Source organism: Sycon ciliatum, chromosome 8 (genome assembly GCF_964019385.1).
Source record: "Sycon ciliatum chromosome 8, ocSycCili1.1, whole genome shotgun sequence".
NCBI classification, from domain to species: domain Eukaryota; kingdom Metazoa; phylum Porifera; class Calcarea; order Leucosolenida; family Sycettidae; genus Sycon; species Sycon ciliatum.
The window spans coordinates 11540900-11568234 of NC_088650.1; the positions used below are offsets into that span (position 1 = coordinate 11540900).

At 47.0% G+C, this 27335-nt stretch overlaps 1 protein-coding gene and 2 non-coding genes across 3 annotated transcripts; all 3 read left to right on the plus strand.

The window, feature by feature from the left end:
• On the plus strand, positions 1 to 26516 carry LOC135823416 (glycine--tRNA ligase-like). The gene is made up of 18 exons (XM_065336266.1): positions 1 to 240; positions 1233 to 1368; positions 3917 to 4048; positions 5664 to 5742; positions 11950 to 12014; positions 13716 to 13816; positions 13989 to 14062; positions 16079 to 16150; positions 16832 to 16877; positions 17931 to 18036; positions 19332 to 19418; positions 20857 to 20955; positions 21531 to 21594; positions 22979 to 23052; positions 23560 to 23640; positions 24127 to 24215; positions 25231 to 25327; positions 25639 to 26516. Exons 1-18 carry the CDS (start codon positions 86 to 88, stop codon positions 25711 to 25713), a joined length of 1632 nt encoding a protein of 543 aa, XP_065192338.1. The 5' UTR covers positions 1 to 85; the 3' UTR covers positions 25714 to 26516.
• Positions 18188 to 18260, plus strand: Trnaa-agc (transfer RNA alanine (anticodon AGC)). Its single transcript has one exon. It is a non-coding gene; the product is annotated as a tRNA-Ala (tRNA).
• Trnaa-agc (transfer RNA alanine (anticodon AGC)) lies at positions 20668 to 20740 on the plus strand. Its single transcript has one exon. It is a non-coding gene; the product is annotated as a tRNA-Ala (tRNA).
• Positions 26517 to 27335: the final 819 nt, after the last annotated feature.

Genomic DNA, 27335 nt, shown 5'->3' on the forward strand with positions numbered 1-27335 from the left:
TGAGTGAGATTTCATTTTAGAAGTGCAATCAACTGTTTCTCAAGCAGCTTTCGTCTCAAGATTAGCTTTAGTAGGTGAGGGAGGCATGGCGTTCAAAGATCCCCTCCTGAACGCCGTTTCCAATTTAGCCCGACGTCGTGGGTTTATTTTTCCAACATCCCATCATTACGGAGGAGTTGAAGGGCGATACGAGTATGGGCCTTTGGGAACTTTATTGAAACAGAATATTGCCAAAGAATGGTGAGAAATAGGTAGTGATAATCATAAATCACGCAGTGCTGATGTTCTCGCTCCAAATTCGTATATGTACATTGCAGAACATGCTGACGAAGATTTATCATTCTTCTTTGTTCGTTCGTTTGAGGGGAAGGTGCAAACGGAAATTCTTATTAAATCTTTAAATTAAGAACTCAGAAGTCTTTAAATATTTAATTTATGTGTGGGTGGGTGGGTGAGTGTGGAGGATGTACTCACACTTGTAGGAAACCAGATTTCGTTTGAACAGAACAACAGGGGCAAGGCTAGTCTGTCGCCACTCTGAGTTTCATGGTTCTGCAATCATCAGGCCACACCTACAACATCTTATAGATTTAAACAAAACGAAAAACAGTTCTTGCAGCTGCCAGGGTGAAGCGCAGGATGAAGCTTTCTGCTCAAGTCACAATGATTTCCCTTGCTGCACCAGGCACGATCTCTCACCGGCTTACATGGCTATTTTTTGTACTATATCGCCGCGTCTTTCAATGTTTCGCCTTGCTGTGTGTTGCCCAAAAGAATCGCACGCGCTTCTCTTATATCACCATCACAGTTCGGCGATGTGCTGGAGAACCTGCAGTGTGACGGGCTATCCAGCGATTCATGATGACCGTACCATACAAATTTGTCAGTGGAGTGGTCTTGCACCGCATAGATTTGGGGTTGTGCACTCTGCTATGCACCGTAATGCCGCGTATTACAGCTGGGCTTATTCCAGTGGAAGCCTATGTCAGAGCTAACTCGCACTGCACTCGCTGACTGTATATGATCTGGTTATGTTGGTGAACAGTTAGGCAGAACTCGTGACATTTTGTCCTTTCTCTTAATCTTAGATAATTGAACTACTAATGTATGAGGAAAAAGGAAAAGCTCACTTTTTTTTAACGAACTATACTGTATGTCATCAGCATGTTGTTGATTGCGACTTGCCTTTTTCCGATTGCTTGATTTTTAACTTTCTCCTTTGTATGTTGTAGGTGGCGTGCGACCGTCACGGACAAGGAGAACGGGTTTGCGATCGACTCTTCTGTTGTGCAGCACCCGCAAGTTTGGGAAACGTCCGGCCACTCCAAGGTGTTCGGCGACAGGTGGACCCGGGATCTGTTGACTGGGGTGAGTGGATCTCTGGTGAAATTGGACAAGGCCAGCCCTACTAGACATTGTATTTCCGAAGTACTGTAAAACGGCTAGTTTTAGCGAAAGGAGTGTTTTCGCCAAAGTTTTGTCTCGCCAATCGAATATTTGCATGTACAGTACAGTAGAAGTGATCCTTCTTTAGTCTCAAACTCGGATTGCTGAAATATTTCATCGTGAATTGGTCCAGATTCAGAAAATGCTTTAAGGGGAAGTATACCCTAAAATCAAATTTTCACCAGTTGTAGTCTTTGGTGTGCTGAGTCGAATGGTCTTGGTCCGAGGAAGCTGAGACGCTCCCTTCCTCCTTTATTCCCAATCGAACTCGCGCACTTCCACCGAAACTGGGTGACTGCGCCCTACTAGATAGGGATTTGTATGGAAAAGTCACTAAAAACGCCGTTTCGTTCTTATAAAAGCGCGGATGACCGCGATTGGTCCATATGTTGTAGTCTTTTGGCCGCTGAGTCGACTGGTTTTGGTCCGAAAAGGCTGCGATGCAGCATTCGGCCCTTATTCCCAATCGAACACGGTTGAGTAAGCGGTCACGTGCTCATTTACAGCCTGTTTGGGCCCGTTTATGTCACTCGAGTTGAACCTTTGAACCAGGGAGTCGTAAAAGCCTCTTACGACTCCCTGCTTTGAACCTTTGAGTTGAATCTTGATGTGAAAATTGTACTCTGCGGGCACGTGACCGCTCACTCAACCGTGTTCGATTGGGAATAAGGGCCGAACGCTGCATAGCAGCCTTTTCGGACCAAAACCAGTCGACTCAGCGGCGACAAGACTACAACATATGGACCAATCGCGGTCATCTGTGCTTTTATAAGAACGAAACGGCGTTTTTAGTAGGGGTCAAACGGGTGTACCTTTAACTAACGAACGGGTAATTTCCTTAACGGGCGGGTTAACGGGTACCCTTTAGCAGCCATATTATTTTTTTGCGCATTTCTCACATAAATCATGATTTTAATTTGTATATTCTCAGGTTGTATTTTGATACTACATTACGATTCGCAATTGATTCGTGTATCATAATATTATTATGGCAATAAAGGTTCCAAATGAATGTCATCCGTGCATTTGCCCATGTACATAACTTCACAGGCAGTAACTTACAATCGTACATGTAGATGGTCCTACAAGCTACATGTATTTTGATACACTACGCAAATCAACTGCAGATCGATGTGATTCAAGCCATGCAAGGACAGAGTGGTTTTGCAAAACTTCCGTGATCTCACGCAATCCTATTTGCTATGTTCGCAGAGAACTGGTACTCGTTGCATTCAGAAGATGTTCGCGCCCATAGCTAGCTGGGGTGCCTGACACAGCTGATGTGCTGCTGGCCAGCTAGCTGCTAGTGCTAGCTTGTTGAACTCGTGAAATGAATCTTCACAAATCCGTAATCTTGTATGCAATATTTCGAACTACTTTTCAACTCGTCGATTGAAGGAACAAACTACAACCATGAGTATCATACATGTAGCTACCACCTACGGACATCACCGTTTGTGACACTCCGACTGGTCACTCAGCCTGGTGACACTAGTTCATCAAGTACTGTGGCAAGTTCGATGTCGGAGAACCATCGTAACTAAGTTACTTTCTAGTTACTCAGCTGCCACCTCGAACGAGTTTCAAGTCTTGCATTTTCTCACATCACAATCAAAAACCTCCAGTACGAGGATTTTTACTTGCACTAGAGTGGAGAGAACAACTGTCAAGTCTGTCTTTCAGCCTGCTCCTGCCTGATAAAGTCGAAAGCGGGAATGCACAGGAAAAAGGAAAAGAGTATCCGCACTCCTATTTTGAGTCTTGGAATACGATAGGATCACCCTTTTTTTTTTTTTTTTTTTTTTTTTTCTTTTTTTTTTTTTTTTACAAACGGGTACCCTTTTACTAACGGTACTTGAGATTAACGGGCGGGTACCCGGGTACCCGGTACACCCGTTTGACCCCTAGTTTTTAGTGACTTTTTCCATACAAATCCCAATCTAGTAGGGCGCAGTCACCCAGTTTCGGTGGAAGTGCGCGAGTTCGATTGGGAATAAAGGAGGAAGGGAGCGTCTCAGCGTCGTCGGACCAAGACCATTCGACTCAGCACCACGAAGGCTACAACTGGTGAAAATTTGATTTTAGGGTATACTTCCCCTTTAACTATTTTCCCGGTAAAATTAGCCCTTCTGCAGTATGCGGCTGCCAGGTGGGATTACACACGTGAAGCATGTTATAGTAGCTGATGCAAAGCCCCCAAGGCACCTCCAGATTGGCTGGGGCCTTCCACGTGACCACTGCTGGTATGTTTTCATGTTTGGCATTGTGTTCACTTGTCCCTTCTTTCACATCTTTCTTGTTTGTCTATTCATTCTGTGTGTGTGTGTGTGTGTGTGTGTGTGTGTGTGTGTGTGTGTGTGTGTGTGTGTGCGTGCGTGTGTGTGCGTGTGTGTGTGTTGGTCGTGTGTCCGTGTTTGTGTGTGTGTGTGTGTGCGTGTGCGTGTGTGTGTGGTGGTCGTGTGTTCTCCAGGAGCAATTCAAGTTGACGAAGGGGGAGAAGGTGAAACATCTCCAATCAGATCTTGTCATCAAAGCACCGAGCAAGAAGGAAGCGCAGAAATGGCGAAATATAATCAAGCAGGAGCTGGCGCCCAATGCTCGGGTTAGTTCTTGTTACTGTTGCTGTTGTTACCGTGGTTACTGTTGTTACCGTGGTTGCTGCTGTTCTTGCCACCTCGCAGCTGCAGTGCATGACTCACAGGACAGTCTGGTGGTCGCTTTCGAAAGCAAACTGCACCCATCGTAACACCAGAGATGGCAGATGACCGCAAACTCAAAAGTGCATGCACCACAACCAGTGGTTTCCTACTTTCCAAGCAAGCAAAGCGAAAAGCTCGTAAACGAATGCGATTTTCTGGTATTTTTCTTGGCAAGCACGTTGTTGCGAGGTTACCTGGCCAGTGACGCCCTTCACATTTGAAATAGTCATTCTAGGGCTGAATAAAAGTGCTAAAGTATTCCAGGTTGGAAACTTTCCTAAAACCACTCCCGATAATGGAGCCCACTGGAGGAAAAATGCACATGTCCCAAGACCAAATGTAGACGAGTTTGCTGTGAGAAAAATTTACTATTAGACGGGTCCTAGGCGAGTGCATGTACAATACTTCAAGTACTATAGTGGTGCTCAATGAAATCCAGTCGCGTCACTCAAGTACGTGCCGGACGTTTTGCAGCCCTGGACCTGCGAACACTGGGCTGCGAAATGATGCAAGCCTCAGACTCGAGCGACGCGACTGGATTCCGTTGAGCAGCACTGTGGTAAAGTTATAAGCGGGAATCTTGTATTGACCGGAAAAAAAATGTCATGCGCCAAAGTGCTGCGGATCGAACGTGCAATCCCTGGATCAAGCCGAATCCTGTCATATCAGGACAGTTCCCGTTGCACCAAGGGCGTCCTGTTAGGGCAGGTTTTTACTCTACATGTGTAGTGAAACAGCTGTCTAAGACGACCGCTCAAGGGACCTTCAAAACGTGGTCTCTCTTACCAGGTGGTCTACTTATCCAGGGCCATTTGACTGGAAATAGCAGCCCTTGGTCTTGGTTTCAGTGGTCGTTAAGGACAGGTGGTCTCCTTATCCAAGTGGTCGCCTTGACAGGTTTTACTGTACAGTAAAACCTGGTTTAAGCGACCACCCCACGGTGCAAGCAAAAGCGGTCGTTAACGCCAGGTGGTCTTCAGAAGCAGGTTCAACAGTTTCAGCGTAGAGCTGTCCGTGCACGGAAAAACGGTCGTTAATTAAGAGCAGGTGGTGGCTAAAATCAGAGGGCGCTTTCACCAGCTTTTACTGTATGTTATATCCAGGGTGCTTGTACCGTATTATCTCTATTATAAGCACGGTCCTTTATTTTTTCAATGTACCTCCGCCCCGTGCTATTAATGGAGACGTTCCTTTATTGGAGATTGTTCCATTATTATTTCAACCTCATTTCAGAGGCATGTTGCCATGCCAAATTTTAAAATTTATATGTCAGACACACACATTTCAGGGTTTTTTAGCCGGTACAGATAATGAATTTACACAGTGTGCTTATAATGGAGACTGAGCACTTTATTTTTTTAATGCCACCCCAAGGTGTTCTATTATTGGAGACATGCTATTATTGGAGACTGTGCTTATATTAGAGATAATACGGTATGTAGAAAGTTGACTAACTCGACTCGTGTATTGGCTTGGTGTACTCTTCTTTCTCTGCTTCTGTGTCTTTCCTGCTGATAGACCTTCACCCAGGGAACTGATATCACCATGAGAGTGGAGTCTGTGACCGACAGTCACATCATCCTGGCGGGAAATGACGGTAAGAAGACGCTTCCAGAGCATGGCAGAACGGTCTGGGTGTGTCGTACGGAAAGGTGGCAGGCTTAAATCCCTCCTTATCCGGGCTGGCCTGATTCGGACACATCTATCGAACCGGTCAGTCTCTGCAGCGTGCACGGTCATGTGCATGACTTCACAGCTGTATACAGTGAAACCTGTCTAAGCCGACCGCTAAAGGGACCTTACATATGTTGTCCCCGTGTACAGGTGGTCTCCTTATCCAGTGTCATTTGACTGGAAACAACACCCGTTGGTGCTAGTTGTAGTAGGCCGTCCGGGACAGGTGGTCGCCTTGACAGGTTTCGCTGTATGTTCTGCCTTCTCTGCCGTCATGCATATGGCTGAACATGTACCCTGGAGAAAAGTAACTTTTAATATGTCCTGTAAGTTCACAAATATTCGGCACATATTTATTTTCGGCTACTGTAATTTCACAAATTTTCGGTGTGCTTTTATTTTCGGTACTTTCGGTGCATCTGTTTCATACCTAAGATTTTAATACACCGAACAAACTTTAACACACATAATCCAATAGGGAACTGCTTCTCTGTACCGAAAATTTCTGTTCACCTAACCTACAGTCCATTCAGAAAAAAATGAACTTCTAGCTTTTGGCCATAAATGGGTCAAACGTTGAGTTTTTTTAGAATTTTTTTCTGCAATCCCATATGGAATCCACTTCCAATTATGTTTCTGAAGTTTTTTTGTCCAAAAAGCAAGCCATAGCAAGAATAGGATTTCGGCCAGGTTTTGCCCCAAAAGCACTGAATTGGGAAAAACCATCAAAATCCAGGCCGTTTGACCCCGCCTGCAACAGTGCATTCTGCGGTTCGAACCCCAGTTCAGGCACCCTTTTTGGACCCTTTTTCAAATTTCAAAGTTCGCAGCACTGCACTGTGTACGATGAAATCACGAAAAATCGCCAAATACGGGAGCTCGCCAGAGCCAGGACCCATTTTTTTATGAATGGACTGTAGCCTTTTGCCCTCATACCGAAAATTTTGAGCACCGAAAATTTCTGAAATTAGAGTATTTTCAGCCTGATCATATTTTGTTTAGGAATGGGTTTGCTCCCACACTGGAGCAACCCCATTCCTAAACAAAATCATCGCCGAAGTCGCAACCTCTACTTCGTACTGATCATATTTGGCGGCAAATTTGTTGCAGCCGAAATTTTGTTTTGCAAGGTTCAGTGTGACAGTGTATAGACCATATCCAATAACGTCACGGATCGCGCGGCCAAGGGGGCTGCAGAGTCACTGAGTGGCAAAAGAGATCAGCTGAGAGTTTTGAGTTTGAAAGTACATGTACAAACGGTCAAACCACTGAGTTTGGGCGGAAGAGATTCAAGACGAGAAGAAGAAGGCAGCAGTTAGTAATGGATGGCGAGCAAAGCGAGGTAGTGGAGTTTTCATCAGAGTACAAGAAGTTGGATGAGGCTGCAAAGAAAAGGTACGACGAGAAGCTAAATTTGATCGCGATGGGAGCGAAAGACCCGTACTGCATCAGTGGCCATCAAGGCGATCATTTGTCAGACTTGCTTCCTCTAGTCGAATATCCGGACTTGTACAACTACTTAATTACAGCCCCTAGCCCGGTAACGAAGGAAGAACTGAAGGCATATAAAAGTCTCGACGGTCACAAGTTCTTGGTGGCAGGGTGGCTGGGAGATGTGAGTGCGTACGAGGCGACATCGGATCATGAAAAGAGAGTTGTGAAAGCAAAGGTGAGACACTCCCAGTCAGTCAGCAGCGACCCTCTCACACCGTGGATAGCTGCAGAACACAACGGCACTATTATTTGCGCCCACTGCACCTGCAAAGCGGGGCTGGGTGAAGCATGCGCCCACATCGCTGCTTTATTGTTTGCCTTGGAATCGCACACTAAATTTGTGTCTGACAACGCCTGCACATCAAAGGGATGTGTGTGGTTGCCACCGTCCATAAAGTCAGTTGACTACAAGAGAATAGCTTATATAGATTTCACCTCCCCCAGCAAGAAGTCAAAGACATCCAAGTCGTCTGCTGCTTTACCCAGCCCAACATCTCCTGTTATTTCGGCCAGTGCACCAACAACGTCAGAACTGGATGGATTTTACAGCAAATTGTCCGAGGTGGCAATGCCAGCCCTGCTGTCCATCGTGCCAACTTACGCAGATGCATATGTTTCAAAGCTACCATCTGATATTCCTGCACCACTGTCCAACTTGTATGAGGAGTCGATGGTCTCAGCCAATTACACTGACTTGCTTGACCGATGTGATGCAGTGTTCTCGACAATTTCTGTGACACCAGATGAGTGCATGGCAATGAAACGAGCAACGCGCGAGCAAGCAAAGTCAGACTTGTGGTTTATGTGCCGTGCGGGTCGCATCACTGCCTCAAAGTTTAAAGCCGCTTCCCACAGTGACCCCCATCAACCTTCTGTATCACTGGTGAAGGCAATTTGCTACCCACAGAGTATGAAGTTTACATCCAAAGCAACAACGTGGGGATGTGAACATGAGCAAATTGCCAGGGATGCCTACAAGGTACATGTGATCAAGAAGCATAAGGCATTTCAGCTTTGTGACAGTGGTCTTGTGGTCCGTAGCGACTATCCTTACCTTGGCGCCAGCCCAGATGGTGTTGTGTCTTGTGCTTGCTGTGGCAACGGTGTAGTGGAGGTTAAGTGTCCCTACAGCTGCTGTGACAGTTCCTTCGACGATGCAACCGAGAAGTCGGGCTTCTGCCTTGGTCGAAATGCTGATGGTTCTTTCTTTTTGAAGAAAGATCATGCATACTATTATCAAGTGCAGGCTCAAATGTTTCTGTGCCAAGCTGCGTATTGCGATTTCATTGTGTATTCTCATACGGATCTTGTCATTTCTCGCATCTTGCCGGATACTGATTTCATTTCTGGTGCCATTTCTAAAGTCTCTGACTTTTTCAAACTGGCTGTGCTGTCAGAGTTAGTTGGCAAGTTCTTCAGCAAAGGCTTTGAAATCGCCGCAGGACATGCAGCATCAAGTGAACATGCAGGCCAGCACGAGCCTCAGACTGGGCATTGCTTCTGCAACCAAGTGAAAGATTCAGAGACGGTGACGTGTGCTGGTGTTGAGTGCCCTGTCAAGACATTCCATGTCGTCTGCTTGCGGATGAAGGGAATACCGAAGCGCAAATGGTACTGCCCCACTTGCCGCAAAACAAGGAAGGCCGAGAAGGATGCCAAGAAAGCACTGTGACGGGAATGGTCTTAGAGACTGCTTCTCCCATTCCCGTTGGCCTTCCAATAACGTAATTATTTACACTCTTCCTGCATGCTCCGAATTACTTATTATTATTCAGGCATAATGTACAACTATTACTCTACACACTTCATTTCTACACATCCTTATTCTACCTCCCACACCGTACTCTACACACAGCGGGGAGTCGAATACGACTCCGTGCATTTGATTATGAAAAGATGAAGCTGGCCACGACGAGGTTTTCCCCTCAGTTCTTGGTTAGTCCAGAAAAGAGTGAGATTGATGTGTCGAGTGAGCTGGGTCTCTTACATGGTGTCAGAACTGATCTAGAGCATTGTTCGTCAGGCTCTTGTATCCACGCCCGCGCCGTTCGTCGGCCACGCCGATAGCCCACTTGAATATTTCCGTTTGTCGGAAGGTTTTTTGTTGTTGTTGTTGCTGTCAGTCAGCATCGCCATAATCCCATGGACTTGGCGCGATTAGCATTTGCTCGTCAGGAGCTGCTATAATTATTATCTGTATCCCTGTATTCCCCTGGATTGGCTGTGGTTGTGCCTGGTTGGGGTTGGGTCGTTGTGCAGTTGGAGTCGCGTTCCGTTACAGCACCCACTTCTGGCATGTACACACGTGCACACTTCTGGTCTCATATGCGTACTCTACCGCATACTCACGCATTCTCAAAGAGAGCGAGAGAGAGGCTGCATTATTGCCTGGACGAATGAATTGTCCAAGCTATCACTGCATGACCAATAAAGGAAAGAAATAGTACATGTGAGTCAGGGTAAAGCATGCAAAGATAAGAGAGAGGCAGAGAGAGAGAGAGAGAGAGAGAGAGAGAGAGAGAGAGAGAGAGAGAGAGAGAGAGAGAGAGAGAGAGAGAGAGAGAGAGAGAGAGAGAGAGAGAGAGAGAGAGAGAGAGAGAGACTGCCTTATCGCCTGGACAAGTGAATCGTCCAAGCCATCACTAAAAGACCAAGAAAGGAAGAAATCATACATGACAGTCAGGGTGAAGCATGCAAAATTAGAAAGAGAGAGAGAGAGAGAGAGATGGGGATTTTATGAAGGACTTTGACATGAAGTTTGATGCAAAAAGGTTAGTATGATGAGCCCTCACGGGGTCGAAACAGCTAGCTGTCCGGAGATGGAGCAAGCACTACTATACACATCCAGCTATCCAGCTCTGGCTTTGTCTCAGAGCTAAGGATACATCCCTGCTAAGCCAAAGGCACGACTGACTCACAGCAATTGCACAACGCGCAGCACACAGTGGCAATCTTGTCAATGACAGCAATGTTTGCATCACTGCTGTCACGCATGAGGAGGTTGATCGGCAATGTGGATTGCAACAGTGTATACTTGTTGCGTAGCACACCAATCACACGCTCAACATGAATCCGGACTCGGGAGAGCTGTCTCGCTTTGTCAATTTCAATTCGAGACAACTGGCTCTTCCCTCTCATGAATGGTGGGATCACAAGCTCAGCACAGTACAGACCTACGCTGTCTTGTACAGTGAAGCCCCTATCTGCCAGTACCTGGTCACCCGGGAGGAGTTTCTCCAGAAAGCCACAATTCTCGGTGATGTGCTTATCTGATGTCCTCCCACCCCAGGCTTGTGAGATGAACGATATTACACCTTGCGGTGTAATGGCAATGAGGAACTTGATCGTGTTGTGCGATTTATGATGTGAGTATGACTGCGCTCTCACCATCAGATCAGAGGGACGCTAGCAGAATACTTCGAAGCAGTCGATGATGCACACACACTTCTTGAAATTCTTGGCGAACTCTGGCGGCATTGTCTTGCCTAGATCACCCGGATCTGGCCATCTTACAAGTGGCTTCATACGCACATACATAATGTTCACCTACTTCAGCACATACCTCGACACGGTACTCTGGGCCACACTAAAATGATACCCAAGGTCAGAATCATTTAAGTTCAGGCGGAGCTTCATTAGCGTCATCAAGAACTGCGTGAACAATGAGGTTGCCGAGCGGTGGTGACGCTCAACGTCGCTGGAAACAAACTCAAAAACAGTGATGAGCACAGCGTACGTTGGCAATCCGGTGTAGAGCTTCACCTTGTCATCATTACATATCAGATCGTTCTCAGAAAGTGCTGCTCCACCACGGAGAGTTGAGTTTTGGGCCCTTAATTTCTTCACCTCCTCTCTCAGCAGCAAGTTCTCACATTTCAAATTATCGAATTCTGACTCGTGATGACAGCATTTACCACCGGTGTCTGGACTAGCTGAGTCGGTCCTATCGCTGCTCTCCACAGGGATCTCCACAGGTCATCACTCTTCTTTCCACCAACAAAATGTGCAGAGCACAGCCAAGTGTTTTGATTTGGTGACCACTTGTCACGACGAACAGCTACAGTCCACTTCTTCCGTTTCACAGGGTCTGCCGGAAAGCGGTAGAAACTGACAACCGAACCAACCTTAGACCGGTTACTGCAGCCAACAGCACAACAACTTTTGACCATCGTACTAGCAAAACTGCAGAAGGAATGACTCTTCCACAACGAAACAAAAAATGCCCCCTCCCTCATAATAATCAGATCAGCAGCTGCTTCTCAAGTTCAAAAATTTAGTTTTTTGCCACTCAGTCCCTCATGATGAGCTCAGCTGGGCACCGTTACTATGGAGATTGCAGCCTGTGACGTGTATTGCATAAGGTCTATACAGGCAGCAGCATTACAGGCCGAACATGTGTTGCAGCCGAAATGTGTTTTAGCCCTGGGCCCACATTTGCGCTCCTTTTCAAATGTGGTGTTCTGCCCTTTCTGGCCCTGATACTTGCTTCTTGGAAAGGGTTTGTCTACTCCCCACTTCTCTTTTCTTCGTGTGAGACTCTCGAAGTTGTTTTCGAACCCATGCGAATTCACCCATAGTCCATCGTAGAGATTCGGAGATTGACAATGGTCTGATTATTGCTGCTCCCCTTGTGCAGGACCAGTTCATGTGGTGCACCACGGTTACCTGGCGCCAGGCTCACGGTCACCGTTCCTTCACGAGGTCAGTGTTAACCCCTATGCTGTTTTCTGTCACGACGGCCCTCGAGTGTACACTCCGGTGTGTGCGGGGGGGGGGGCAAGCTTGTAGTCGGCTGGCGGCTAACCTGCGTGCTGGGAAGGCTCTAGCAGTACAGCACTGCCATGCGCCGAAAAACAAAGCAGGCTAGGATTCCACCACTCAGGGCAAACTGATGTATACACGGTGACCGACAGTACTGTAGGCTTTGCAAAGTTTGAATGGCTGGCTTAGTGCAGCTGGCCATGTTGGCTGTGCATCTTGACGGAGCACTGCCTGATATTGCTTTTCTAGTACAGATAGACGTTGGTATACAATCAAGCACTCTTATGATCATGAGAAAGTGTGGAGTACAGTGGAACCTATGTGTAGCAATTATCCCAGGGTGCACTGAATACGCCCGGTCCTTCCAGACAGGTGGTCTTTCAACACAAGTGATCTCTCAACACAGGTGGTCTTTCAACACAGGTTCGCATGTATGTAGCAGCGTAAGCTGGATCCTGAACTGACCTCTTGCACAAGATGGGTGCTGTCTGATTACAGTGGTCGCTAAGCGCAGGTTTCCCTCTTGGTGTGTGTGTGTGTGTGTTTGTGTGCGTGCGCGCACGTGTGCTCGTGTGGGTGTGTGTGTGTATAGCTAGTTCGGTTGGTGGGTACACTTATGCCTGATTGTGTGGGGTCTGTGGGGCCAACAGGCTCGGCTGCTTGAAGGTGTATTGTTGTATCTGCCACCTTTGTTGGTTACAGGGTTCATATACTTTCTATTTGAAGTATACATACCTGTTAACCATGGACTGCTTCTGGCTAGATTAACTCTTGTGTAATCAATGGTGCTAGTGAAGTTTATATCAGATCCACTCTGATTTAGCCACCCACATTAGTAGCAAGTATTACCTTCACTGGGGGCAGGGGTAACTGCAGTTGGATCCCAGGACGGATACCCTGATGCCGTCAATCCATTTTCTGCATCTTTTCCTCACCCACTTACTGAGGTGTAGGCCTCCATGGAATGTGCCGGCATAATTTCGGGAATTATCGGTGTGATTTTTTAAACGGCAATTATTGGCAATTTTTGTGGAATAATCGGTAAAATTTGAGCAATGCCCCCCTTTTTTCAATTTGTTTCCATTTATAACGGATTTATAACACCCTGATTTGTACCAAAAAGCTTGTGATCCTGAAGTTTTCAAAAAAGAAAGAAAAAAAGCTTCCAGCCGAGTTTCACGCGAACCGTGATTTTTTTGCCCGTACAAGTGGCAAAAACCCCGTACGCGGTACGGTATCTGCAAAAAAGGGAAGAAAAAAGCATTATTGTGAGAATAATTGGTGGAATTACGGGAATAATCGGTCGAAATTTTGAGCAATGCTCAAAGGAATTATCGGTAAAAATACGACCATATTCCGCGGAGGCCTACTGAGGTGTGGTGAGCCCATAAGTGGGATCATTTTCAAGTCCACCCAGAGTTGGGGATTTCAGGGGGTGTCGGCCGTTGGGCAGTTCAATAGCCAATTGAGTCATCTTTCTAAGATTCCTTTTGAGTCTCTCTCCCCTCTCCCGGGGAGACCCACGTGACCAGTTTTGGCAGTGAGCAACAAGTACAAGTGTGTGTATGTGCGCGCGCACGTGTGTGTGTGTGTGTTGTGGTTGTGGTTGTATTTTATGTAATTTTTTCATCTCCTGAATAGCCTCGAATGCAAGGGGGACTGTCCTACTGTGGAGACACCTCGCCTGAAGAGATGGCGGAGGACTTTGTCAAGATCGTTGAAGACAACTCGGGTGCATCTCGGTGAGCTGCTCTCCATCTTAAACTTGTCTTTCTCTACCGTATGTCCCGGCATCTTTGCACTGCTATGGATGGCCATTGTTCGAAGTGATGGACAAGTTTTGTGTTGAAAGCCATACCCGTTGGCACGCGGCAACGCCAAACACATGTATCACGTTGTCATTGTGTGTTGCAGGGCGACGTTGAAACAGTTGTTCACGGACAAGTACAAGGAGCGTAATCGCCCGCTCCGACCAGAGCTCGCCCAAGGTACAATGTGTGTGGGTTCAGTCACTGATCACGGTCATGGTGACTCAGACCAGTTTTTGGGGCTTTACCCACGTAGTTCATTGAAGTTCATCTCTCTCTCTCTCTCTCTCTCTCTCTCTCTCTCTCTCTCTCTCTCTCTCTCTCTCTCTCTCTCTCTCTCTCTCTCTCTCTCTCTCTCTCAATTAAAAGCTGGGTTGGGCAGTTAGATGTCACATTTACTTTTGTGCGCTACACTAGTGCCAGTTTCTCGTGTATCACGATATTGTATGGCTGTGTCCGGACAGTTTCGCTTGAGTTTTGGTCAAGTGCTGGATACCGACTCCTGATGATGGTTTCTAAACTTTGCGTGATCCCTTCAGGACATACTTGGGGGGTCTGGTATGTGTTCTCTCTGCTCCGGTGTTTGTTGATCATTCTGCCAAGGGAGTGATTACTGTAGTGTCTTGTATGAAAGCCTGTCTCATCAGGGACGTCGAAAGGTATTCTATATTGGTGCGACTGTGAAAAGGTGTGTGTGTGTGTTGGGGGGGGGGGGGGGGGGGGGGGGGGGGGGGAGGCTCCCTGGAGAAAATCTTAGGAAATTGAGCCCAAATAGCCCATACTAGTATTTCATTGCTTCAAAAGTCACAGAATATAATTATTGGTGCGGCCAAAGCTACACTGACGCCCTTGCTCATAGAAGCCTGTTTTCAAAACTAGCCTGATCCTCAAGATGGACTGCCAGCACACCAGCTTAGGTTAGTGGGAGCATACATGGAAATACCTGCTTTTAGTGCAGGCCTGAATTAAGTACAGGTAGACTCCCTCTAATTCGAATACGGTATAATTCGAACATTCCGTGTAATTCGAACTTTTTCGTCGTACCGATCTTCTGCAAGTCACTTCAAGTCAAAATCGAATGCATAATTCGAAGTACGAAAAGTGCGCCGGTTGGATAATTCGAACCCAGTCTTCTTACAGAAGAGCTGTTTACAGTACATTGGCTATGTCCTTTGAACGCTTATTTCGAAGTGAGATTGAGTTGCTATCCTTGTAATTCGAAGTTCATTCTTTTCTCCTTCTCTAGCCAAGAGTAGCTCAAAAATCGATCGATGGTCCACTGCAGGATCGACTATAGCGCTCAAGAAACCCACCTTCTCTCGAAATTTCTTTCAAGCTCGTGCGAGGCAAATTGCAAAGGTTTGATTGAAGACGATGTCTTCCAGGTGGCTGACTCTCTTCGCGGATCTCGATGGCCTTTCTTGCCGCGCCAGCTCGTGCGCGGAGATGTTGGCGCACAAAAACACTATTGTCGTAAATATTGTCTATGCCTATGCTCCACTTCCGTTCTCCAGAACGACGTGCTACTGTCCGACGGCCTTTCATGACGCGGATTAGGCAGCGCAGTTCTTTTCCGTTGAAATTGTTTCAGGAAAGCTGCAGTGACTGACAACTTCTCCACTAGAAAATGAAGATGTCAAAATGATTTTGTTTCGATCCAGTGGTTTGATGATCCGTTGTACACGACCGGTACGACCACCTTGCACCTATGTTTCGTTGATGGAAATAAAAATGTGCAAAAAATATTCAGCATGCGATTTCAAGCATTTTGACATACATATCAGTGCATGGGGCTGCATTTGGATAATTAGAAGTTCTGGATAATTCGAAGTTAGGGCCTGGCAATTTGAGGTTCGAATTAAAGGGAGTCTACCTGTAGAAGCTTAGCACCGACTTCTACAGGAATAAGCCCGGCTTGTGTGCAATTACAGTATGCAGTTGTTCCTACGCATTGAGGGTACACAGTAGAAATACTCCTCCTCCCCCCCCCCCCCCCCCCCCCTCCCCTTCCTCTGCCCCCACACAGCGCTCAATGTCGCAATGGACCGTGTTTCCTTGCCCAGAATACAGAACCGGGTTAGGACTGCTAGTTGAGTTACACGTGACGTTATGCGATCCCCAGGCACAAGATCCCAAAATCATCCGCATTGAGGGTATCTTGTTCTGGATGTCTGTTCTTGTGCATCATGTGTCCAGCGGCTTTTCAACAGTTAAATTTCGTATGCAACAGTATTGACAAGCGATTTCCTTTCTCCCTGGCGCAGATCGGTAAGTCGAAGATATCTGCGCTGTGGAGCAAGCACGGTGGAGACGGGCCTGTTTTACTTAGCTAGCTCTTTTATTAGTTAATACTCCCTCAAACTTGTGATGTTTTATGTATTGGGACTCCCCGTGTGCTAGTTTGTGTGTGACGTGTGTGGGTTACAGCGAGGGCTGCGTCCCCGCCCGCCTGTGTGGATTCACAGGAAGTGTGAGTTTCAAGGTCTGAAGAGAATATTTGTCAGTCGCTGCTTGGATGACGACTTCACCATAGCTTAGTGGTAGAGCATCGCTGGCCATTAGCAAGGGCCCCCTGGTTTGAGTTCTGGTGGTGGCGGTCAATTTTTTCTTCCAACTTTTCCCGTTTTCAACTCCCTCAAACTTGCGAATTACTCTTTCTTCCTTTGTTTCTAGTCTGCCTCTTACTGCTGCATATCGTCTGGTACTGTATCAAGTCTACAAATTTCCGGTCCACTCAAATTTCGGCTTCCCAGGGCTAAAACACATTTCGGCCGCACTAAATGTTCAGCCTGTGCTGCTGCTGCTGCTGACCACTGAACCTTGCAAAAGAAAATCTCGGCCGCAGCAAATATTCGGCCAAATATGACCAGTCCGAAAATGGCCGAAAATAAATATGCACCGACTATTTGTTGACGTACAGTAAGTGTTTGTTTGGTCTGCTTGTTACAGGCAAAGCATTTCGCAATGAGTTGTCATGTGGACCATTCATTTACAGGTAAGAAAATGTCTCCTGTTAAGTGTGAACTCGACGAGATACTGTTGACGCGGACGTTTGTCGTGCATACCCTGCTTTGCTGACTTCAGTTCAGACACATGGTGGTGGATGGATAAACGGTCAATCGCGAACAACGACCCTCGCTCGTGCCTGAGAAAGGTTTCGTTATTCGCGGGTTGTCGGTATTGTCAGGAAGAAGGTGTGCAGTCGAATGGCCAAGATGTGTGAAGATCGTGTCGTTATTCGCGAGTTGTTGCTCTGCCCGAGGTCGTCATTCATGCGGTTGACTGTAAACCTGTCCGGCGGCATCGATTGTGTGTAAAATTGTAAATATAGTGCCGCATCCCTGCCCCCCGTATATCATAATACAGTAGTCCAGGGAATTTTCTAGAACCGCCCCAACCGGTTTTCGACCGGTTGAAATTGTTGGCGACCGGTTGAAAAGTTACAAATCAGTTCCAACCGCCTGTACTTTTTTACGGGGGGGGGAACCCCGGACCCCCGACTCTTCATTGGACCGTAACCGGTTGGAAATTTGTCCTAGAATATACCCTGACTACTGTACTGGAAATGCCCCTCCACCAAAGTGTCCGATTTGGGAAATGCGGAGTATACTTGGACTACCCCTTGGTTCTGATTGTTGCAGTGCAGTGTATGTATGCTGTAGTCTAGTCATCAGCATTCTAGAAGCGAGGACGCATTCAAGTCGTTTGATTTTCATGTCATGAGCCCTGGAATCGATTCGGAATCCGTTCCCCCTATTCACATGGGGTGATGTGAATAGTGCGAATCGATTCGCGGGCATAATCAAACGCACTCAGTGTACTGTCCATGTCAGAACTTAGTGAATTGCCTAACACTTATGGGGAAGTGTCATGGATCGAGCATTTCGTGATCTCTGGCAATGTCATTCTTCCCGACTCTTTGAGGGTGTGTCCCTGAGAGGTTTTGGAAAACCACCACCCCACCTCTGGGAGAGCGAAGTTTGTTGTTTCCTTCCTTATGGCCTGATGTAAACAAGCACGTTTGCTTCTGTTTCGTTCTGTCTTGCAGGCTAAAAGAGTTTGAGCAAATGGAGTGCTATCATTTCCTGGAGACTGAGAACAGTGAGCGTCACGCTCTGGACTTGAGTATCGACCGCCTAAGCTGGTGGAGATCGGTGAGCTCTTGTGTTGCTCGGTAGAGGGCTACCCTCATCAGTCGATAATCCCGGAGGCTTCAAATTGTTTGTCTTATAACCGGTGTTGTGCTTGATAATCGAGGGTAGACCTGTTCTGTCAAATGACATGTTTTGTCCCCTTGTTTGCATAGGGGGACTAGCTCACATGGTAGAGCGCTCGCTTAGCATGCGAGAGGTACCGGGATCGATACCCGGGTTCTCCAGGCAATCATTTTTCTTTTTTTCTTTCAAGGAATATATTCAAGTATATTCCTTTTGTAATTTCGAACCAGGGAGTAGTGAAATACCGGGAAAATTCCACGACACGCAGGAATACCTTCCAAAGTGATACCACTATTGCCAGACTTCCATCGTGAAATCCAGTAGGTTGGTGGACTACAAAACTTTGCAAAGGCAGACAATTGTTGGAAAATCTCAGCGTTAAGAGTTTCTTCAGGCTGTAGCGGGAGTCTCTTCGGCGGTAGGGTAGGTATTTTAGTCGAGGGAATCCTGATCCGCGTGCATAACTTACCTGCATACTTTGGTAACCACCTTACCCCAACCTCACCCGCTGGGTGAAAACGGTTCTGAGGCAATTGTCAAATTGGTCGTGTATGCTTGTGTCATCTCCCGGTATTTTACTGCTCCGTGTTTCGAAGTACTTGTAAATCCGGAACCAAATGCGAGCTGAAGCTCAACTGAACTGACGGTCGTAGGCGATTCACACGACTTGCAAATCCACATTTGCCAGATGTCCGCGGGAAGTGAAACGTGAGTTCGCAGTTCAGAGAGGGCTGCGGTTGGTGGCCAGAGCATCCACAAGTATGCTTTAAGCATTCAGAGTTACCGTGGTGATACCGTAGTGATATGGAACGAGTAGCTTTCTCACCGAACCGCCTCCGGTGTGTGTGTGTGTGTGCAATCGTTTTGTTTTGTTTTTGAAAACTATTTTTTTGTTCGGGTGCCGTGGGCAGATTTTATCAGTTTCGTTTCCAAAATGATTGTTGACTGCAAAATCATGGAGAATGCCTAGGCACTGCTTTGTGCCGAGAATTGAAATCAATATTTTGTTGAAGTTCATTCTACCTGCAGACAGGCTGGATGGGTGTGTGGAGGGTGCTGAAAAAAAGACTGCAACTTTCATTTTTTTTAACGATCTGTAACCCCGGACGGCCTCTAAAATGGTGTCAGTTGCTCAACACTTTCACTTATGCCTCAGCGCCCAGTTCCCGAAGTGGTTGGTTAATGACATCTGGTTATATATGGTGTGCTTCCTGTCTTCACTTCATTTCTAGCTTGCACGGAAACGTTCCAATTTCAAATCGGTGGAATTGGACAAGGACGACCTTGCTCATTATGCGACGAATGCGGTGGATATCGAGGTGAGGCAGTGTGTGTGTGTGTGTGTGTGTGTGTGTGTGTGTGTGTGTGTGCGTGTGCGCGTGCATGCGTGCGTGTGAAATTTTAAAGCGCCCGAAATGTGTTTTATGCTTAGGAGACCAAAGTTTATAAAAAAAAATAAAAAAATTTGTAGACTTACAGTATAACATCCTATAGATTGCACAAGCATTGCCGTCGTGTGTTCAGACGGTGTCGAAAGCTGAATCTTCTTGGGGCTGGCGGAAGGACAGTTGCCAAACATCTGCAATGCTAGCAGTGACCTACTCTGAGTACGTACTACTGGTATTGTACTAGTATAAGCAGAAATATTCGTCTGGCATTTAATTTCGTCTTTTTCGTCCAAGGAGCTTTTGGACGAAATTAAATACCGGACTAATGTCGATTTGTCCAGCTTTCCAATACACTCTTATGATCCATGGACGGAATTTACAACCGGACGAACTCCCTTTCTTTGGAGTTGGACGAAATTTTCTGCCTGTACAGCAGCTGATTTTGCTTATAGTGGTAGTGACCAGCGAGTCAGTGACCAGCGTACTGAGTTCCCTGAACACACCGTGAAAGTACCGTCGATCTACCCCTGCTCTAATCCCCGGCCCCCTGTCGAATTTCCACCTGCGAAGCGATTTCAGTGTACTCGCAGAAGCATGGCGTTGAACCGCCGCTTGCACTTCTGTGTAATGTGTGCCAGTGCAGGTGTGCATTTGGATGAGAACGTGCGTAATCCAGCGCGGCAAGTGTGGTCTTTTGTGTAGTTGTACAGAGTACATATTCGGGAATATTCTAATTTCAGAAATTTTCGGTGCTCAATATTTTCGGTATGAGGGCAACAGGTTAGGTTAGGTGAACAGAAATTTTCGGTACAGAGAAGCAGTTCCCTATTGGATTATGTGTGTTGGCGTTTGTTCGGTGTATTGAAATTTTAGGTATGAAACAGACGCACCGAAAGTACCGAAAATAAAAGTACACCGAAATTTTGTGAAATTACAGTATAGTGGACTTTCGTATAAAATAAAAAAATTAAAAAGTACATGTACTGCACTTGACAGCCTTGATCTGACTCTCCCGTCCCCTGCCGAGAAACCAGCTGGGAAGCACCATAGTGTGTGTGTGGGGGGGGGGGGGGGGTACCGTACTGGCTTCAGTTGTCTCCACAGCAATGCTGACCTGCACAGTCCACCACCACTGAAGCTTCCAGTCCAAGTGCATGTTAGTGCCTGCCTCAGGTGTGCAGGGGGACTAGCTCACATGGTAGAGCGCTCGCTTAGCATGCGAGAGGTACCGGGATCGATACCCGGGTTCTCCAGGCAATCCTTTTTTTTGTAGAGTTTTCTTTTTTTGTCAAAGCGAAATATACCACGAACATGCACAGTTGGTTGCTGTTTCTTTTCTTATCCTATCTATTGTTTCTTCTCTGCTCAGTATGAATTTCCTTGGGGCTCTGAAGAAGTGGAGAGCATCGCGAATCGCACAGACTACGACATCCGAGCGCACGGGGAGGCATACGATAACACGTTCCATGTAAGAATCGAATGGGCACGATGCGTAGCTGCATTGACTTTAGTTACTGTGTTCTGTGATGAATATAGTACCTTTATTCCGGGGTCTTGGAAAAAGTCAAATAACTTTCTCGTGTGATCCACAAATGCTGTATTTCTAGGATATGTCAACTACCCAGAACAGTGAAATGTAGCTTTTCCTACTGATTGGCAATCACTGTGGAAAGAGACTGCCCATCTTCATGGATTTCTTGCGTAATCACTGTGGAAAGAGACTGCCCATCTTCATGGATTTCTTGCGTGTGTGTGTGTGTGTGTGTGTGTGTGTGTGTGTGTGTGTGTGTGTGTGTGTGTGTGTGTGTGTGTGTGTGTGTGTGTGTGTGAGAGAGAGACAGACAGACAGACCGGCAGGCAGACAGACATAGAGGAGAGGAAGAGAGAGAGGACCGCCTGTCACTAGAAATCGCTTTCCCATACACGTCGGGGTGACAGCTAAACCCGGGCATTGGCTGTACGAGTCACGCATGTGTATGTGCGTTGGTATCCTGTGTTCCTGTTGCTATGTTCTACTGCTGCTTATGATTGTGCTGTCTGTAGCATCATGACGGCACAAGATCCTTCGTTCCCCATTGTGTGGAGTCCTCCGCCGGCCTTGATAGAGGTACAGTTTAGACCTTTCACGCATAGATTACATGCAGATGGAGAGTTGACTCGATATGGTCTTTGATGTAATTCATTTATTTACACATCTGCCCTGCACGGGTTTTCCTCGCTCAGTATGCGTTCCGGCCTCTCTGGGCCTCCACTGTGCTGGCTCCAGGGATGGTCTTCGTTGTACTGAAGTATTTATTCTCCTAGGTTGGAAGTTTGTACGGTCAAGACGGTTATACAGTCAATTTTGCGTATAACGACACTCGGTGGGGCATCAGAAAAGTGTCCTTATTCGCGAAGTGTCCTCATGCCCGAAGTCTCATTATATGTATTACAGTTGGATGGGACTTTGCTCTGGGCATGGAAATGCTGTCGTTATTCACGAATTGTCGTTATATCCGCAGTCGTTATTAGCGAAGTTGACTGTAGTTCTGACTGCTGAGCAGCCCAACTCAGCACACTCAAACTTCCCTTATCCGGACCTACCTCATACCCTCTTCTGCTAACCAGGCACTCTGCCGAGTCAGTTGAGTGGTATTTTAATGACTGCTGCATTCACACATGCAATACTGCCGTTATTCTTTGGGAAGTGACTTTGAATAGAATGCATCACAGAATGTCCAGTGTTCTGAGGTACGGAGACGCCCTTCTGCCCCAAGGTGACTGGATAGGCTGGGTTTGAGTGTATTATGCACGCTGTATGGTCATGCTTGTTGTTCTTGGGCACCTTGACCAAGGCCGTAGGCTTGTGGGGATTTCCCTTTCAAGGTACAGTAGGTATCGGGTACAGCGTGGGTGTTTGAAAAACGACTTTCTATTCTTATTTCCAATATTTCTCACACACGATAAATCAAGTTTGACATATCATATGCATGTGTGCAGAGGCAGGAAGATCATCGTACATGCAATGTAGTGCTACAGTGCATGCGGCTTGTCATAGTCCCATAGGCTTACCATTTGGCTATGCAACATGAGTTACATGACCACAACAGTTGAACCTGCAGCACTACGACCCAACGCGAGTCAGATTAGAACTGCATTGGACGGATGTTATTACTACAGGCGATATACTTTGTACTAATCTGGCATGTTTCGCTACACAAAGTCCATTCTTAGGACCGATGTAATATTCTACTGTGCGATAAAATTACTTGTAAGAATAAATGTGCACTTGAAACCCATGTTATGATTATGAAAACATGAGAGTTCATTCTTGTAGGCAGTATATTCTTTTACACGACCACGCTATAACCGATACGCACTGTAATTGTTTTTGCATAGTGTGCTTGTTCTTGGGTACCTTGAAGAAGGCCGTAGGCGTGTGGGGGTTTCCCTTTCAAGGTTTTTAAAAATAGTGGTCTTTGCCTGTTGTGCTTGTTCCCCCCCCCCCCCAGCGGTCATGGCTTATCTGTGTGACGCGTATGACCAGCGAAATGCGGCATCAGATACGACGCGTACGGTCAGACCGGTAAGAGCTCTGGCCTCTAGATTATTTTATATATTTTTTTGTTCACAGTCCAATGGCAAAAGCAAAAGCCGATACAAAGGAGGAGGCTTTAGCCAGGCATGGCAAAGAATGAAATTGTTTGCTGATGAGCTGTTTTGCCTGCTCTTGTGACTTGAAGGCAGTCCACAACGGGCATGCTTCCTATCACCTCTTTCATTCATCCATTCTTTCTGTCGTTCTTTCTCCGTTGCCTGGCCCATGTGGGCAGCAGTGTTTTTTAGCTGCCTGTTTTCACTGCTGGTCTGTCACAAATGCTTTTCACGGGGAATTGCCTGCAGGCATTACATGATCATGTGTGATTTGAAGTGATTTCCCGTCTAAAAGTATGCTATTCGGAGTTAGGGACATTTCAAAGTTCTGAGCAGTGCCCTATCCCGGACCGTCAGGATAAGTGAGGTATGAGTGCACTGTGAAGCATGTATTGTCCCTACAGTAGTCCTTGACGTATGCATGTCTGAACTGATTCAGGTCTTGAGCCTCCACAAGCGGATAGCGCCAGTCAAGGTCGCCGTCTTCCCCATTGTTCACAACAAGCCTGAACTTGTACAGGTGAGACAGCAGGGTCTGTGTGTGCATTTTTGGCAATGAGACGATTTGTTGTGCTGCTTCTGCCTTGACTGTGGATGTTAGGCGTAGTGGTGTGTGATTGTGTACTCTGTGTGTGTGTGTGTGTGTGTGTGTGTGTGTGCCGCCCCCCCCCCCCCCCCCCCCCCCCCCCCCACCAGCAGCAGGACCTAGCCAGACATTTGCGGTCCTGGTTGTGATCCGACTCCCGTTTTCTGGTCCCCTTTTCATAGGGTGACACTTGCCCATCTGTGCAGTCATGCTGCTAGTAGTAGTAGTAGTGTGTGTGTGTGCGTGCGTCCGTGTGTGTATGTGTACATGTGTATGTGTACATGTGTGTGTGTGTGTGTGTGTGTGTGTGTGTGTGTGTGTGTGTGTGTGTGTGCGTCCGTGTGTGTGTGTGCGTGCGTACGTGCGTCCCCGTGTGTGATTGTGTTCTGTGTGTGTATGTATTCTGGTATGCGCCTGTAGATTGCCAGGGTGCTGGCCAAGGAATTCCGCGCAGCCGGTCTCTACACGATGTACAGTGAAGTTAACAGCATTGGCAAACGCTACGTGGAGTGAGTTGACTGTTGCTTCTGTACTGCTTTAGGGGTCGTCCGCAATTATCGAAAGTTTTTTCCAATCCGTAGTAGCTTCAAATTTTTCCTCACCCACCCACCCCCCCCCCCCCAGTCCGTAATAAAATATTATTGATGGACACACAACCCAATACTCGTCCATTCCTTTTTCGCTTCGGCAAAGAATACATCCTTGTTCGTCGTCTTGGACAACTGCCACAAGCAATTTATTGTTCTGTAATATTAAATCAGAGTCACCAGCGGTTTTGAAAAAGGGCTGCTTCTTCACCGCCTTTCCAAACAACGTCGCCTGTCTGGACATAGTCAATAACAGTCGCAGCGCCAGCGCTAGACGGAAGGACTCCAAAGGAGTGCATGGAAGACGGTACTCTGGACGAAGGAGACAGTGAAACTCAAAAATAGAAGGGTCGACTCGCCGTCGAATGCGCCGAACTGTATGATCCCCGGCCCAGGAGCAACCAAGGAAGCGCGCGCGGGGGCGCAGAAACTGCCAGAACTACAAAAATATTTGTAGTAGACAGTTCGCGCGCAGCCGCGCGTGGAAAACAGGGGCTACACGTAGACGTACACGTGGCACGCGCACGTGTCATTTCGGAAGTTTTTCAATCCGTAACTGGCCTTGACCCACCCACCCACTTTCGAAGCTACCACGGATTGGAAAAAACTTCGATAATTGCGGACGACCCCTTACTGCACGACTGCATGTAAACTATAAACCTCCCTTAGAGAACTTAGTGGACTCCTATTGATCAAGGACGGATCGGATTCACCCGTTAATAAAAAAATTTGTGGGCAGCAGTACGTTTGAGTTGGAATCTATTTATAGGACTTAGGGTGCATTTAGCTGAACACGTTAGTCCGATGGATCCGGTTCTAGGTTGTACCAATCAGACACATCCTTAGGGTATGGCACCGAAAATACAAATTAATATTGTGTGTACATGCATGTGCCTGTGCGTGTGTGTATATTTGTCGTCTACGTGTTTGTTCGCAGTCACGATGAGATGGGCACTCCGTACTGCATTACCATCGACTCTGACACCATTGAGAAGGGTACTGTGACAGTGCGCTCACGCAATACTATGGTCCAGGTAAGCATCAATGAATGAATGTCTTGCGCCAATGACACCCATGTTGAGATCCATGTTGAGAAAGTTGTGTTTCCGAACAGAGTGCTGCAGGTGATGAACGATTTCTTGAATATTTATGTTCTGTGTTCGTTGTCCACTTCTATGTTCATGCAGTGTGCTGCCATCTGAGCATGAATGCTAGCTGTGTGACATCTGTTTTGCTCTTGTGACCGTGTGTGTGTGTGTGTGTGTTGGCGTGTGTGTGTGTGTGTGTGTGTGTGTGTGTGTGTGTGTGTGTGTGTGTGTGTGTGTGTATGTGTGCTTGTGTGCAGGAGCCAATGCTAGTAACGGACGTAGTTGGTGCTCTGGTGACGTTTTACAGTCGCGATGATTTGAGCGCCAGCTGAATAGCAGATACATAGCAAGCAGGTGGCAGCTCGTTCGCAGAACAACTACCAGCACAATACCAGTCAGTGTAGGCGGAAGCACTCATTCTTTTGTTTGCAAGTGCCGTCCACATCCTACGAATTTATGCCAGCCGCAATGGGAGCTTGGCATGTAACTCCAGGACGATTTTCACATCGCAGCTGCCAAGCCGAGACTCTCAAATCGCCATGTGATTGTGGCTGGATGAACACAGTGTAACTTATTCTGCCCCAGGCCAAGATTTTCCATTCTTCTTGAAGTCGTGGCTGAGTGGATACAGTGGTGAGAATCTAAGTATTCGGCCCCGGGTGAAGACTATCAAGTAACATTGTAGTGCCTGGGTGAATACGGTGTATTCTTCCCCAGGCTAAAGACTCTGCAGTCGACTTGTTGTGGCCGGGTGAATACGGTGCATTCGACCCCAGGTGCCATTCAGTCGCCTTGTGGCTGTTGCTCACTGAATACTGTGTATTGGGCATCTGATCCCAACGCTTTACTAAGTCCAGCCCGTTGACGACGAAGTCACGTAGAGCCCTGTTAGCGCTCTGCAGAACTCTAGCTTAGCTTCAACTTTACAATCATTGTGATGTTTTGGGAATAGTGTGTTGCTCCCTACGTGGGGAATCACTCGTTTCCTGCCTCTCTTCACATTGTGATATTTGCGTGCGAAATTGCCTGGTGCTGGCTCGTCAGGCATGCACATATTCTTTTTTTTCATTGCTGGTATTTTTTCTTTTCTTTTTTGTTAGTCTGATGTGATGGACTGATTTGCTAGAGCCTTCGACATTCCAGTGTGCCTCGGAGTGGCATGTAGGCACTGGCAATGACCGAAGCTGGTGGGCCTTGCCCAGGAGCTCAACAATGTAGCACTGTGTGCATGCTATCAGCCGTGTGTGTGTGTGTGTGTGTGTGTGTGTGTGTGTGTGTGTGTGTGTGTGTGTGTGTGTGTGTGTGTGTGTGTGTGTGTGTGTGTGTGTGTGTGTGTGTGTGTGTGTGTGTGTGTGTGTGTGTGTGTGTGTGTGTGTGTGTGTGTGTGCAGTGGTATGTGCAGCGATTTCCAATCGATAGGTTGCGGGTTCGATTCCCGACGATTATGGTCACACACGTCTTTCTTCTCTTTCTCAGACTCTTCCTGACTTTTCTTTCATTCTCCTGGGTGGTTACCAACAGCCAGTGCATGCCGGAGTATGTGGTGTGATGTGTGTGCGGGAAAAAAGAAGAAAAAAAAGAAAAAAGGAAAAGACCAAAAATAGGGATTCACTGGCCAGAAAAAGTCACTTCAAATAGCTGTATGGTGTAGACCAGGCTGAATAGTGACGGTCAATTCTTCAGCCTTGCAAGCTATTGAATGGTGCAATCCCAGCACAAGTTGCTATGGCTTCTGCCGTAGCATTGCTATCATCGCCTCCGGCGATGGGCGTCAAAGGTCAAAGGTCAAAGGTGTGTGTGTGTGTGTGTGTGTGTGTGTGTGTGTGTGTGTGTGTGTGTGAGTGTGTGTGTGTATGTGCAAGGGGACACGTGACCGTAATAGCAGTGTTTACCAGGATCAGGTGTGTGTGTGTGTGTGTGTGTGTCCTTACCAGTTGCCTAGCAGCCTGGGGCC

Coding starts and splice junctions, on each gene's coding strand:
- LOC135823416 (XM_065336266.1), top strand. CDS start 86: ATGGCGTTCAAAGATCCCCTCCTGAACGCCGTTTCCAATTTAGCCCGA. Junction 13,817..13,988: donor GACAACTCGGGTGCATCTCG/GTGAGCTGCTCT, acceptor TGTGTGTTGCAG/GGCGACGTTGAAACAGTTGT. Junction 24,216..25,230: donor ATTGGCAAACGCTACGTGGA/GTGAGTTGACTG, acceptor GTTTGTTCGCAG/TCACGATGAGATGGGCACTC.